General features: G+C 39.4%; 1 protein-coding gene across 3 annotated transcripts; it reads left to right on the top strand.

Annotated features, from left to right (window-relative positions):
• Positions 1 to 4,884: 4,884 nt before the first annotated feature.
• Positions 4,885 to 15,849, top strand: LOC146525536 (sperm-associated antigen 4 protein-like). 3 transcript variants are annotated; one of them, XM_085159663.1, is made up of 9 exons: positions 4,885 to 5,075; positions 5,764 to 5,854; positions 5,977 to 6,179; positions 6,284 to 6,342; positions 6,475 to 6,586; positions 6,676 to 6,800; positions 6,914 to 7,087; positions 7,192 to 7,281; positions 15,754 to 15,849. In XM_085159663.1, the coding sequence occupies exons 1-9, from the start codon at positions 4,988 to 4,990 to the stop codon at positions 15,832 to 15,834; spliced, it is 1,023 nt and encodes a 340-aa protein (XP_085015789.1). In that variant the 5' UTR covers positions 4,885 to 4,987; the 3' UTR covers positions 15,835 to 15,849. The 3 variants fall into 3 exon arrangements, with proteins under 3 accessions (XP_085015789.1, XP_085015799.1, XP_085015780.1); XM_085159673.1 differs by lacking the exon at positions 15,754 to 15,849 and adding an exon at positions 7,470 to 8,205 and having other exon boundaries at positions 4,887 to 5,075; positions 6,451 to 6,586; XM_085159654.1 differs by lacking the exon at positions 15,754 to 15,849 and adding an exon at positions 7,470 to 8,205 and having other exon boundaries at positions 4,888 to 5,075.
• The last annotated feature ends 316 nt before the right edge of the window (positions 15,850 to 16,165 follow it).

Here is a 16,165-nt window from a genome sequence, read left to right on the forward strand (position 1 = left end):
TTTCATGTCTTTTGGTATTCTTAATTGTCAGAGTATATTAAACAAGTGTGATAACACTATGGCCAGAGGATTTCAATTTTGAAAATGAACATTTAAACTCCCAAAAGTAAAGAAAGTAAAGTCCATGTTGCATGTGCTGTGATATGAGAAGCCTTCACTGTGATGCAGGCTTTGAGGTTTAGTGAGGTAACTTCAGGTTTAACCATGTGTTTGTAGTTGGGACACTAGATAGACCAGGGGTCGGCAACCTGCGGCTCTTTAGTCCTTTTAGTGCGGCTCCGTGTGGCTTGGGAAAATAATTTTTTTTTTTTTTTAAATAATTAGCTGAAGTGTATTTTATTTATGTTAGTTAATTTTTAAACTTGTAGTTCTAAATTGGAAAATTATTGTGATATTGAAATACAAACATAAAATTATATTCAATTATTTTTTGATCGCTCAAAACAAGTGTCACACTCACGGAAGCAGGTGTACCCGCCGAAACGCCGTGCATTTATCGAGACTTTCAACCCCAGGTAGGCCAATTATCGATCTTCGGATCCACATTATGTCAGCAGCTATTCTCCACCGTGAACTATGTTAAAAACAAACACCGCTCGCGTCTCACAGATGACAGCTTACATTCCTGCGTAAAGATGAAAGTGACTTCGTACAGCCCCGATTTCCAGACGCTGTGCGCAGAGATTCAGGAGCAGAAGTCCCATTGTAAACATACCACGGCAGACTCTACGATGTTTCCATGAACATGCTTTTCAGCATCTCTTTGTTGACCACTTTTCACACACAGTTGTTGTACAGCCGGCTGTAGCTTTTCAGCTCACAGTCCGACATACACCAACAACAACACAACAGCATAGATGGGACAGACGTTAAGGCGGCGAGGCGTGATTGCGGGTGCCGCTCAGGTGCGTCCGCCTCCCCTGCAGCGGCGCTGCGGACCATGCCCCGCCACACTCATTAACCAGGTAAAATACATATTTAGGCAGAATTTTGCAAATATCTGTTTTTCAATTTTTAGCAGCATAGTGCTGTTTTTCCAATTATTTTTTTAAAAGTCAGGTCAAGGCTCCAAAAGCCCAAAGGCGATATAAGGGTGGCGACTCACAACAGTTTTTGTTTGCTACATGGATCATTTTAGTTCAGCTGGGTGTCTTTCCTTTTGTTATATTTCTTTAAGAGTTCAAAATGTGTTAATTACATAAATAAAATAAAAATTATTTAAATAAAATTACAATTTTGTTTATGTCATGATAGAGAAATATAGAGAAAATGTAATTTTGTCTATATCAGTTCATGGATTTCATAAGCAACACACCTTAGTTGTTCACACAAAGCATAAAGGTAAAAAAACAATATATAGACTGTTATCTTCATTTTAGATGTCAAAAAGTATTTGCGGCTCCCAGTGTTTTCTTTTGCGTGGAAATCGCATCCAAAGGGCTCTTTGGGTGTTAAAGCTTGCTGACCCCTGAGATAGACCATTAAGCATATTGCATCTTGTTTTTTAACTTCATCAATTAGCAGATTTCACTGGAAATTTTTATTTAATAACCCCAAATTTGGACTTATTGATAACAGAAACAAGCTTCTACACTCATTTTATTTAGTTCTGTTAATTTCAAAACAAAGCTTCTTTTCCTTTTTCTTGACTAATGGTGTCACCTCCTGTAAGTTGTCATGACTTTTGAGTCATGATATGTATAAATTCTAAATGAGTGAAAGTCAGGGACTGGGCCAGATCGGACGGTCTGAGGCAGCTTTGTTCTGGTCTCCACCTCTGTGTGGAGTTGCTTCCTTGAGCTCATCCACTCACATCTGCAGGTAGTGTGAAATCAAGAGGCTGTGCATGTAGGAGCTGTGGTGCTAGATCTCCACCAGTTTGTATTTCTGCCATGGTAGTAAATTGGCTCTGTCTCTTGTCCTCGTTTCTCTGCGTTTACTTTTTAGTAACTTTTGTATATTATCTTCTCTGTAGAACTACATGCCTGCTACTATATAACTCATCTGGAAATCTTACCTCTCCCGTCTCGAGGAATTTCCAGTTATCAGCAGGTTTTTGCCATTCTGCTTGCAGCTACGCCAGGGGTGTCCAACTCCAGGCCTCGAGGGCCGGTATCCTGCAGGTTTTAGATCTCAACCTGGGTCAAGACACCTGAATGAAATGATTAGTTCATTACCAGGCCTCTGGAGAACTTCAAGACATGTTGAGGAGGTCATTTAGCCATTTAAATCAGCTGTGCTGGATCAGGGACACGTCTCAAACCTGCAGGATACCGGCCCTCAAGGCCTGGAGTTGGACACTCATGAGCTACGCCATGCCTCTCCAAAAAGCCCCAAAATCACTGAAGACTCAGCTCCTCCCCCTCTACGCCACTGCCACACGCTTGGTTTGAAACCCGGCCAGCCCACTGATAACCACCCTCGCCATCATCACCCAGTGCATGCCAAGTAAGGCAAAGCAGAACAGTTATCCAAGCAGCCATTCTCCATCTTCTCACCTACGAGTACTATCTTATATGATACCTGATATAGCTCATAGTTTCTGCCCACCCAGCTCCCACTCTTCCCAGCAGCACTTTGAAAACAAATACTGAAAACACGAATCCCACCATCTGGCTCTGTTTTTGGGGCTCAGTAACAGTCGAATCATGGCACTGAAAATTCTTTTTTAATGGTATCCGTCATATTCTCTAGGAAGTGGTTGGAGAGCTCAACCTCACAGCTGTGTAAACTTTCATGTGCTCTTCTACTAAAAACACTTAAAGTGCTTTACACAACTTGCCTCATTCACCCAGAAGATCCATTAGAGCTGATTGAGGAGCATCAGGGTGCAGAAGTAAGCTTGAGAGAAGGTGAGAAGGAGAAAAGACACAACCAACATGAGCACAAGGACAAACTAGGGTCACACACAACTTTATACAAGTAAAGACACACATACATGTACAGTAGTGCAAAGAATATTATGTAAAGCCGCTCGACAATAGTGGAAAGAATACCAATAAAGTGTATCAATATGAGTCAAAGTATGCGTCTGCAGTTCAGCATCAACAAATGAAGTTAACAGGAGTTTATGTGACTAGTTCACATGACATAGAAATCAGCTTTTAAACAGAGTGCAGTTATGGGTTTCTTCAAATATTAACTAGGTGACAATAAATGTCACCCACAGATCCACCAATTAAACTGTAAACAAGACATGATCAGCGTTAATTGTTCACTGTTTCAAAAGAAAATAAAGTCCTTGTTATAATATGTCAGTGACACAGATGTTTTTGAAGCTGTTGTTAAAGTTGTTTACACCAACGTTTAAATCTAATACAACAGGAAGGAAGAACAAAAATGGTCACAACTATTACTAACAGTGTGACTCACAGTAGTAATTGCTTCGTTCAATCTACCACATCAGAGCACTCTACCTGAAAAAAGGACAGCAGGTGTGTTTTTGTAACATTTTTTAAATAAAAAAACTTAAATGAAATTAAACATGAATTGTTTTTGAAGTTTTCAAAAAAAAAAAAAAAATCCATGTTATGCAAAAACATGCAGGCAGAAAATGCATTACTTCAAAAATCAATGAGGAGAGAAACAGAGGCCCAGACTTCTGAATCAAAACAACAACACATGCAGATGTTTGACATCAACGCCAACTACAGAAGTGACTTAACAGCAGTGAATCTTTGCACTCTGATGTAGTAAATAACCGGATGCTTGGATGTGATCACTAATCTTACCACACATTTACAGATGATTAAATACACAACTTCCTAACCACAGAAATCTGTGTTTTTTTTTTTTAAACAGCAAATTGTTTTGTGCGTTCTGATTGCTGTAGACCATTGTCAATCAATCTAGTGGCGTACGGCTAGATTGGAGCGGTCCGCAACACCCGGACCCGTTTGAGGCTCGGGTGTGAAGTGTATGGTTTTCAGGGTTTTTAATCGTGAAGTCGGGTTCCCTGGGTCTTTTCCGGTGTTGTAGCCGTGTGTCTTATTGTGAAAGAACTATTTCCGCGTTACCATAGCGACCGGAGAGCGTCAAGAAGCAGAGAGGAGGATGTTACTCTCAATGTTGTTGGTGCATTTCAGGAGGACCCTACTAATAAAGTTACACAATCACACAGTGAATTCGCGTTTATGGTTATATTTACAAAATACCAGTTAACAGTTGGTTTAAATAATAATAATGGATTGCATTTATATAGCGCTATTCAAGACCCTCAAAGCACTTTACAATTCCACTATTCATTCACTCTCACATTCACACACTGGTGGAGGCAAGCTACAGTTGTAGCCACAGCTGTCCTGGGGCAGACTGACAGAGGCGAGGCTGCCATATCGCACCATCGGCCCCTCTGGCCATCACCAGTACGTGGTAGGTGAAGTGTCTTGCCCAAAGACACAACGACCGAGACTGTCGGAGCCGGGGCTCGAACCGGCAACCTTTGGATCGATTTGGATCGGTCGCTTCCCAGGTCATCCGACCCGGATCCGCTGTTAAGCTAGAAGGATGCCCGCTAATGTTTGGCTCGAGTGTCCTAAAATCACACTTTCCCTCTGAGAAACAGTTTCATTACACTTTAATACCGTATTTAAATGACCGTGGTCTTCCCTCATTCTCATATACGTCACAATTTTCTCACAGCAAAATCAAACAAATTAGTGACAGTGAACATGGAAAAGTTTTCTTCATTCACTGCAACACACCTTTGCACATGTGCTCGTGAGCGCATGTGTTGTGCTTTATGAATTTGGACAATATGATGCGGTGTTTATAAAGGGACTGAGAAGGAAAAGTTATTTAATTGAGAGCAAATTTCATTTAAAAAAACCCCAGAACTACTCTCACACCTTTGCGCGTGCGCACACGAAGTGCTGCTCTTGTGGAACGCGCGTGCGTCATATTCGATTTGTGCATGTATCTGTTTGTAACGTAACTGAAAAAGCTGCGGTTTGAAATTTTTCTTCTGCACCTAAATTTTCTGGTTCAGATGAGTTCAGTGAGAAGCGCTAAACGTCCAAATTTACAGAAAAGCACACTTAGTGATTCAGTTTCTTCAACTTTCGTTTTAAGTGAAGGTAAGTGCAATCTTTAGACTAAAAATCGACATGTTTTATCTTCACATCTTACATTTAATATATGTGTTTCAAATCTGAACATTTTAAAAATGATATCCAGTTGATTATGTCAGAAAAGCACTTTTTAGTGCATTCTACTGTAAAGGTGATTTTACTGCTTACCTGTTAGACGCAGCTTGTCTGATAAATATTGATTTCCTTTTGTATATTAACTATAAAAACAAAGAGTTTTTAATTCTTAAAACCTTTTGACAGGATTTTGGGCCAAATTCATTTAGTTGCTTTGAGTCTTTACCGCTTTGGTGATTTCCTCTTTTTCTGAATTTTAAAAACTACATTGTGAACAAACAAACTGACATTTGAAAGAGATTTTTTGCAAGAAAAGCAAGAAAATGTTGTGATCTGTTGCTATGATATAAATCATAACAATATGATGCTATGTTTTTGAAGACACTGGGAAAATAAAGTTCTTTATTAAGAGCGGATTTCATAAATGAGTGTGATTCAAATATTATTCTGTTCATTAAAAACAAAACAAGCTGGCACCGTGAAGTTTATATATAAGAGAATTTGCACTGATTTGTACAGAGTTGCTTCTGATGGAAACATGCTCAAATCATAGTTATGAAGTCTGATAAGCTTTGTGTTAGAGACTCACTTAACCCCATGTTTCCCTTTCATTTTACAGCCATGTTGAGAAGAAGCCAAAGACTTCAGTCTAACGGCTATTACGGCAGCCAAGGAGAGCCGTTAATCTCCTACAAGGAGACTTTATACAGGTTAGTGCTGGTCTACATGTTCTTTGTTGTCATCCACTGACATAGATGCATGTTTTGTAATCATAATCCATTTGTTCTTCCATGTACATTTTTTCTTACATGATTTTGTTTTTTCTGTGCAGAGTTTTCAAAAGGCGACGGCCCCGTCTCCGTCCAGTCCCTGACAATATTGACAGAGACACAGTTGAATACAACACTGTGGACTGTGACACTGTGGACTACAATAACAATGATTTTGTTGACTACAGCAGTGGCAGCAGCAGAGGTCATTTTAGAGCCATCAAGGCATTGGGACTTTTGGTCCTCATGCTGGCCTTGTGTTTTGGTAAATGATCTCCTTCCACAAACAATTACAGTCTTTCTAGTACTACGTGCTTTTCTTCTGGATTAAGCTTCTCGTCTTATCCTGTGTTTCTCTTCATCCACCAGGATTGATTTTCAGTATTGGAGGGCAGAAAATGGACTTTTCCACCCCGTTCATGAGTGAGGTATGAAAAACATATGAGGCTCATAATATATTCCCTGAAGATTAATCAGATAATAACAGTTTATTATTATATATATATTATAACATGAATGGTTCTTCTCAATTGCATTACTTAATGAATGGACATAAACAGGTGGAAAGGAAGGTACAAGAGCTGCAAAGGGAGTTAATGGACTTAGGAAAAAGAATTGACTTCCTTCTTCCAGTTGGGGACAGGATGCCCAACTTTGCTCTGGAGGAACTGGGTAAGACATGAAATCGGATCAGAATTCACGTAAGAATTTCTTTGTTGTTGTTTTGCGATTCCTTTCTCACTCTGTGTTTTTGTCTACAGGAGCAAAGATTGTTAAAGAACAGTCTTCAGCATCCTACCTTTCAGAAAAGACTGGATTGAAGCTGTGGGGGCTTACATTGATACCCGCAAAACCACCCTGTGTAAGCCCAAGAGTCGTTATTCAGGTATAATCTACTTTCACAAAAAAACAAGATACTATCTCACACATCTGCATGATTTAATAGTCAAACACTAGCGGTCCAAACTGAACTCTGTTTTTGTTTCTTTTTCTCTGTAGGGTCGAGCACCCATGGTCCCAGGAGTGTGTTGGAGTTTTGCGGGCTCCCAGGGACATTTAACAATTAAGCTGCCACACAGCATCGCCATCAGTCATGTGACACTGGGTCACATTTCTAAGATGGTGTCACCATCTGGAAAGGTCTCCAGTGCTCCCAGGATGTTTTCAGTGTTTGTAAGTCACAGATTTCCACTGCACCACTGTTCAACTGTTGCATTTTACATATGTGTACTGTATATAGAGAACAACTTTATCTGTATTTATTTCTGTCTTTTCAGGGAAAGAGAGCATTAGACGACAGTGGTGTCCACCTGGGAACATTCGTCTATGATCAAAATGGAGATCCACTCCAAACATTCAGGATACCCGTGAGTACACTGTGCCATTAGACACATGCACATAGACTTTTCTATCCAGAGTATTTAGAGGTTAGCTCCCCTTGCTATCTGTATATCCGCCCTCATAATAATCACAGTATTCCTAAATTTACCATCCTTTCAAGAGTCAAGAAAACTATTATGCAACTAACCCATCTTGTTTTTGTTTTGTCTCTCAGGACGACAAAGTAGACGTCATCCGCTCCATTACGCTGCATGTGTTGAACAACTGGGGCAATCGTGAGTATTCCTGTTTGTACAAGTTCCGAGTTCATGGAAAGCTGGCATAACTAGCTTCCCATGAACTCCATCTATAAAAGAAAAGAGAGGAAAAATGTGAAAGTGAATCAGACTGCAACACATATTTAAATAATTGTATTTGAAAAAAATTGTCAATTTAACCCATGTTTTTTTCTCCAGCGAACGTCCATCCCACCAGGTAAGACATGTCTGATTAAGATGTTTGCAGTCTGATTCACCTCACCCCCAACCAGCCGTGGCAGAGGGCTTGCCCCTCCCTGAGCCTGGCTCTGCCAGAGGTTTCTTCCTGTTAAAAGGGAGTTTTTCCTCTCCACTGTTGCCAAGTGCTTGCTCAAAGGGGATCATCTGATTGTTGGGGTTTTTCTTCTCTTATATTGTAGGGTTTTTACTCTACATATACAGTGCTTAACAAATTTATTACATCACCTGTCATAGAAATAAGAACACCCCAAATTTCTTAAACCTGTAATTCTTACATTAGGTGATGTTCGACTAACTTTGTTAAGCACTGTGTTATTGTGAATTGGCCCTCAATTGGAACTCATTTGGACTGAATTAAATTTCTTGTAAAACATAAAAATTCTCTAAATTGTCTTCACTGGAAATTTAGAGATATTTTTTAAAACAACAAGAATAAAATTTTAAGAAAATATTTTTCATGTCTTTTGGTATTCTTAATTGTCAGAGTATATTAAACAAGTGTGATAACACTATGGCCAGAGGATTTCAATTTTGAAAATGAACATTTAAACTCCCAAAAGTAAAGAAAGTAAAGTCCATGTTGCATGTGCTGTGATATGAGAAGCCTTCACTGTGATGCAGGCTTTGAGGTTTAGTGAGGTAACTTCAGGTTTAACCATGTGTTTGTAGTTGGGACACTAGATAGACCAGGGGTCGGCAACCTGCGGCTCTTTAGTCCTTTTAGTGCGGCTCCGTGTGGCTTGGGAAAATAATTTTTTTTTTTTTTTAAATAATTAGCTGAAGTGTATTTTATTTATGTTAGTTAATTTTTAAACTTGTAGTTCTAAATTGGAAAATTATTGTGATATTGAAATACAAACATAAAATTATATTCAATTATTTTTTGATCGCTCAAAACAAGTGTCACACTCACGGAAGCAGGTGTACCCGCCGAAACGCCGTGCATTTATCGAGACTTTCAACCCCAGGTAGGCCAATTATCGATCTTCGGATCCACATTATGTCAGCAGCTATTCTCCACCGTGAACTATGTTAAAAACAAACACCGCTCGCGTCTCACAGATGACAGCTTACATTCCTGCGTAAAGATGAAAGTGACTTCGTACAGCCCCGATTTCCAGACGCTGTGCGCAGAGATTCAGGAGCAGAAGTCCCATTGTAAACATACCACGGCAGACTCTACGATGTTTCCATGAACATGCTTTTCAGCATCTCTTTGTTGACCACTTTTCACACACAGTTGTTGTACAGCCGGCTGTAGCTTTTCAGCTCACAGTCCGACATACACCAACAACAACACAACAGCATAGATGGGACAGACGTTAAGGCGGCGAGGCGTGATTGCGGGTGCCGCTCAGGTGCGTCCGCCTCCCCTGCAGCGGCGCTGCGGACCATGCCCCGCCACACTCATTAACCAGGTAAAATACATATTTAGGCAGAATTTTGCAAATATCTGTTTTTCAATTTTTAGCAGCATAGTGCTGTTTTTCCAATTATTTTTTTAAAAGTCAGGTCAAGGCTCCAAAAGCCCAAAGGCGATATAAGGGTGGCGACTCACAACAGTTTTTGTTTGCTACATGGATCATTTTAGTTCAGCTGGGTGTCTTTCCTTTTGTTATATTTCTTTAAGAGTTCAAAATGTGTTAATTACATAAATAAAATAAAAATTATTTAAATAAAATTACAATTTTGTTTATGTCATGATAGAGAAATATAGAGAAAATGTAATTTTGTCTATATCAGTTCATGGATTTCATAAGCAACACACCTTAGTTGTTCACACAAAGCATAAAGGTAAAAAAACAATATATAGACTGTTATCTTCATTTTAGATGTCAAAAAGTATTTGCGGCTCCCAGTGTTTTCTTTTGCGTGGAAATCGCATCCAAAGGGCTCTTTGGGTGTTAAAGCTTGCTGACCCCTGAGATAGACCATTAAGCATATTGCATCTTGTTTTTTAACTTCATCAATTAGCAGATTTCACTGGAAATTTTTATTTAATAACCCCAAATTTGGACTTATTGATAACAGAAACAAGCTTCTACACTCATTTTATTTAGTTCTGTTAATTTCAAAACAAAGCTTCTTTTCCTTTTTCTTGACTAATGGTGTCACCTCCTGTAAGTTGTCATGACTTTTGAGTCATGATATGTATAAATTCTAAATGAGTGAAAGTCAGGGACTGGGCCAGATCGGACGGTCTGAGGCAGCTTTGTTCTGGTCTCCACCTCTGTGTGGAGTTGCTTCCTTGAGCTCATCCACTCACATCTGCAGGTAGTGTGAAATCAAGAGGCTGTGCATGTAGGAGCTGTGGTGCTAGATCTCCACCAGTTTGTATTTCTGCCATGGTAGTAAATTGGCTCTGTCTCTTGTCCTCGTTTCTCTGCGTTTACTTTTTAGTAACTTTTGTATATTATCTTCTCTGTAGAACTACATGCCTGCTACTATATAACTCATCTGGAAATCTTACCTCTCCCGTCTCGAGGAATTTCCAGTTATCAGCAGGTTTTTGCCATTCTGCTTGCAGCTACGCCAGGGGTGTCCAACTCCAGGCCTCGAGGGCCGGTATCCTGCAGGTTTTAGATCTCAACCTGGGTCAAGACACCTGAATGAAATGATTAGTTCATTACCAGGCCTCTGGAGAACTTCAAGACATGTTGAGGAGGTCATTTAGCCATTTAAATCAGCTGTGCTGGATCAGGGACACGTCTCAAACCTGCAGGATACCGGCCCTCAAGGCCTGGAGTTGGACACTCATGAGCTACGCCATGCCTCTCCAAAAAGCCCCAAAATCACTGAAGACTCAGCTCCTCCCCCTCTACGCCACTGCCACACGCTTGGTTTGAAACCCGGCCAGCCCACTGATAACCACCCTCGCCATCATCACCCAGTGCATGCCAAGTAAGGCAAAGCAGAACAGTTATCCAAGCAGCCATTCTCCATCTTCTCACCTACGAGTACTATCTTATATGATACCTGATATAGCTCATAGTTTCTGCCCACCCAGCTCCCACTCTTCCCAGCAGCACTTTGAAAACAAATACTGAAAACACGAATCCCACCATCTGGCTCTGTTTTTGGGGCTCAGTAACAGTCGAATCATGGCACTGAAAATTCTTTTTTAATGGTATCCGTCATATTCTCTAGGAAGTGGTTGGAGAGCTCAACCTCACAGCTGTGTAAACTTTCATGTGCTCTTCTACTAAAAACACTTAAAGTGCTTTACACAACTTGCCTCATTCACCCAGAAGATCCATTAGAGCTGATTGAGGAGCATCAGGGTGCAGAAGTAAGCTTGAGAGAAGGTGAGAAGGAGAAAAGACACAACCAACATGAGCACAAGGACAAACTAGGGTCACACACAACTTTATACAAGTAAAGACACACATACATGTACAGTAGTGCAAAGAATATTATGTAAAGCCGCTCGACAATAGTGGAAAGAATACCAATAAAGTGTATCAATATGAGTCAAAGTATGCGTCTGCAGTTCAGCATCAACAAATGAAGTTAACAGGAGTTTATGTGACTAGTTCACATGACATAGAAATCAGCTTTTAAACAGAGTGCAGTTATGGGTTTCTTCAAATATTAACTAGGTGACAATAAATGTCACCCACAGATCCACCAATTAAACTGTAAACAAGACATGATCAGCGTTAATTGTTCACTGTTTCAAAAGAAAATAAAGTCCTTGTTATAATATGTCAGTGACACAGATGTTTTTGAAGCTGTTGTTAAAGTTGTTTACACCAACGTTTAAATCTAATACAACAGGAAGGAAGAACAAAAATGGTCACAACTATTACTAACAGTGTGACTCACAGTAGTAATTGCTTCGTTCAATCTACCACATCAGAGCACTCTACCTGAAAAAAGGACAGCAGGTGTGTTTTTGTAACATTTTTTAAATAAAAAAACTTAAATGAAATTAAACATGAATTGTTTTTGAAGTTTTCAAAAAAAAAAAAAAAATCCATGTTATGCAAAAACATGCAGGCAGAAAATGCATTACTTCAAAAATCAATGAGGAGAGAAACAGAGGCCCAGACTTCTGAATCAAAACAACAACACATGCAGATGTTTGACATCAACGCCAACTACAGAAGTGACTTAACAGCAGTGAATCTTTGCACTCTGATGTAGTAAATAACCGGATGCTTGGATGTGATCACTAATCTTACCACACATTTACAGATGATTAAATACACAACTTCCTAACCACAGAAATCTGTGTGAGGTGGCATACATGAGATAGTGGCTTCAGTCTTTCCTACTTGCTGTTTTTGTTACAGTGAAGCAGACACAGGGATGATGCCATTGTTGTTTTGTCATAGATGATGTGAAGGTAATCATTTTCATCAAGGCCTCATTCTTAGAAGAGATTACAAATGGAAAAGATGAATTACACTGGACTCACTGTTTCTTATACAAAGTAATTTTGATTATTAATTACATTATTGATTAACAACTGACTGAAAATCAGTATCAGATAATTAAAGGTATTTACAGGTTTATCTGACTTTTATACATCACAACACAGCTTCAGCCAAAGTGCCCACTAGAGGGAACACTTGTTCAAAAGTTTACTATTTAATATTCTAAATCACAAAACTAATGAGTCTTAATTCTGGTTTGTTTTTGTCAGATGTCAAACAAATCCAGATGCAGCCTGAGAAGGGAACATGAAAGAGCATGTGCATCAATCATCCAGGGATGAGGGAAATCTCAGATGGTTGATTCTGTTCATCGTTACATTTATCACTGAGGCATAACTTTCAGCATACTGGTTACTTAACAGCCTTTTGGAAATGATTTTCATACTTTCATGTAACAGTAAAAAAGAAATAATCCCCCTTTTGTTGTAGATGCGTAGTATTAGATGGTGGGCTCAAGCCTGAAGCCATCAAATTGAAGAGGTGGAGGTGGAAGGACGTCTGGTTGATGTACTACAACCCTCCAAACTGGCTGTGGATGCTGGGAGGAGACAGCACTGTCTTATGAAGCCAAGTCAACCAGTGATACATGCAAACTTGTATCCTGGTGATAATTGGAGAGATGTCTGCCAATAAGTCTTTTGTGCAATATGAGGACATCTGAATAAGCAGCTCCCCCTACAGCCTCCTGTGAGGTATACACCTTTAAAGAATATACTCTCATATTTCAGAGTTTAAGAACAATTTCAAACAAACAATAATCAAACACATAGAGAGGAAGAAACAGAGAAACACAGGAAACCCTAACCACCATGTTTGGAGGATCAGACTTATTTGTTTTTGCTTTTTTCTTCAGTAATCAGACATATCATACTGCAATGTGTGCATACATGTACACAGAATAGCTTGAATGAAATGAAACCATAACAGTAGTATTTAACTAAAACTTCTAAAGTACCTTGTATTAAATATAATTCAACCTTTGTTTTTCATGTACTTTAAAATGAAAATAATGTTTAATGTCAGTTTTAGCACACATTCGAACATGAACATGGCCGTTGTCGTCTTCTTCCTCTCTCATTCTCTGTCTTCTCCCCTGACGATTTCCTCCTCTTTTTCCTTATTTCAGCACCTCCCGACAGTACCACAGTCCCACTCTTGGATGAAACAACAATGAAGTAGAACAAAGGAAGCTTTTATCACAAAAAAGTACATTTGGGATGTGTCCACTAATAAAATGCACTTTTTTCTTGTTTAAAAACAAAAGTGAGAAATAAACTAATAATGTAGGTAAAACAGAAATATTTCCTGGATTTTTGCTTCTATGGTAGTGAGGTGCAGCAGGGTGTGTACTGATGAGGGCAGCCTGGCTCCTTCATTTAAATTTGGTCAGACTTTGAGGTCATATTGTGAGTTGCTAACCTCTGGAATAGCTCGCATATCATCATCACACAGAAGATCTCAGAAACTGTAATGTCAATGTCAATGTTTTCATCCTGAATTGATTGAATAAAAATGGCAGTTTTATAAAAGTTACACCTCCCTATTTTTGCCGTTTCCTGTCTTGGCTGCTTCATTCATGTTGGAAATATCATATCCACCAGCAAACTGACTCTGAGGGAGACCATCAGCCTATGCAGTGAAGGGCAGAAAGGTGCACGTGGAATACACATTATGGTATTCTACCAATTATGTAAGTGTTAAGAAAAAAATTATATCTCTATGTTTTGATAATAGTTTTTCAACATCTAATATTTGAGATAATTCTAATCTTTTTGTCATTAATCTCTTGGATGAGCCCCCAACTGTGCATGGCCCCCTGGGCAAGTGTCCAGCATGCCCTTTGGGTGATCCAGCCCAGCCTGGATAGCAAAATGACTCTGGACCGGTGTTGTACCAAAAAGTGATTGTCTGTTCATATTTATTCTACTGTAAATGACTTGTTGGTATAGAATATATGAAACATATGTCAAATGTTCCCTCGTGAATGATATCATCCCTTCTATCCCTTTGAAGACGTGAGGCTCCATAAATGCTAAAGAGGTAAGTATTATTTCTCAGTTGCAATGAATAGAAAATAAACTGTAGAAAAATAAACAAAAGAAAGAAGAAGAGAAATAACAATTTAACATAAACCGGTGACACACTCCAGGGTAGGGCTGGGCCATATCATACCGTTCACGATAATACGGGTGTAATGTTGGGCAATGATAAGAAAATGAAATATCGCGATAGAATATGGGTAAAACGCGCATGCCCAGTGCCTTTGTTTACATACGCACATGGCGGCGACGCAGAATGAGAGGAGCGAAAGTAGATCGTTGAATGAAGAAGAATGAAACGGATGAACCAGAATTGGTTTGTAAAAATGGTGCAACTTCAGTGGTGTGGAACTGGCTTACCTTTCGTCCGTCAGATACACAACAAAGCACTATTTTGATAGCGCATGCTAGGGCTGTCGTTATTACCGTGTTTTTTGGAAAATACGGCACACTTAAGATCAATCCTTTGATAATATTTTTTTTAGTCGCATTTGCGACCAAATTGGTCGCACTCTAGAGCCCTGCAAGAGGATAGCAGAAATGGCAACAAATATAACAATAAAGATATTTTAGTTGGCGTAGGACTAATGTGTTTTACCAAAATAAAGAAGACATTACAGGCTCTTTAACAGATCCGCGAACCGAGTCCGGATCAGAGTCCACTTGCACAGCGAGTCTGGAACTTCATTTGGATCCGGTCGTTTCCCAGATCATCCGACCCGGATCCGCTGTTGATTATAAGCTAGAACGATGCCCGCTAATGTTTGGCTCTGGTGTCCTAACGGCTATTACGGCAGCCAAGGAGAGCCCTTAATCTCCTACAAGGAGACTTTACACAGGTTAGTATTGGTCTACATGTTCTTTGCTGTCATCCACTGACATAGATGCATGTTTTGTAATCATAATCCATTTGTTCTTCCATGTACATTTTTTCTTACATGATTTTGTTTTTTCTGTGCAGAGTTTTCAAAAGGCGACGGCCCCGTCTCCGTCCAGTCACTGACAATATTGACAGAGACACAGTTGAATACAACACTGTGGACTGTGACACTGTGGACTACAATAACAATGATTTTGTTGACTACAGTAGTGACAGCAGCAGAGGTCTCTTTAGAGCCATCAAGGCATCGGGACTTTTGGTCCTCCTGCTGGCCTTGTGGTAGTACTACGTGCTTTTCTTCTGGATTAAGCTTCTCTTCTTATTCTGTGTTTCTCTTCATCCACCAGGATTGATTTTCAGTATTGGAGGGCTGAAAATGGACTTTTCCACCCTGTTCATGAGTGAGGTATGAAAATCATATGAAGCTCATAATATATTCCCTGAAAATTACTCAGATAATGCCGGTTTATTATATATTATTATTAAATAGACTTTTCAATCCAGAGTACTTCAAGATTAGCACCCGCTGCTATCTGTATATCCTCCCTCATAGTAATCACAGTATTCCTAAATTTACCATCCTTTCAAGAGTTAAAAAACTTTTGTCCGACTAACCCATCTTGTTTTTTTTTTTGTGTCTCAGGATCACAAAGTAGATGTCATCCACTCCATCACACTGCATGTGTTGAACAACTGGGGCAATTATAATCTGTTGTTGTTGTGAAATAACTGAAATAAAAATTTCAATTCAATTCAAATTCAATCACGAGTATTCTTGTCTGTACAGCTTACGAGTTCATTCTTTATGTATAAAAGAAAAGAGAGGAAAAATGTGAAAGTGAATCAGACTCCAAAACATATTTAAATAATTGTATTAGATCCAAAACATCCGGAAGCATAAACACAAATAACCACACACACAGAGACGGGGGAAAGCAGAGAAAACAACAAAACACTACTACACATGGAAAATAAACATATTTATAAGGACCTCCCGAGGAGGACGACCCATGAGGATCGCCAGCCCAGGCCAGTATTATAAAGGGTAGTATCCA

The sequence above is a fragment of the Neolamprologus multifasciatus genome, chromosome 1, assembly GCF_963576455.1.
Source record: "Neolamprologus multifasciatus chromosome 1, fNeoMul1.2, whole genome shotgun sequence".
NCBI lineage: Eukaryota > Metazoa > Chordata > Actinopteri > Cichliformes > Cichlidae > Neolamprologus > Neolamprologus multifasciatus.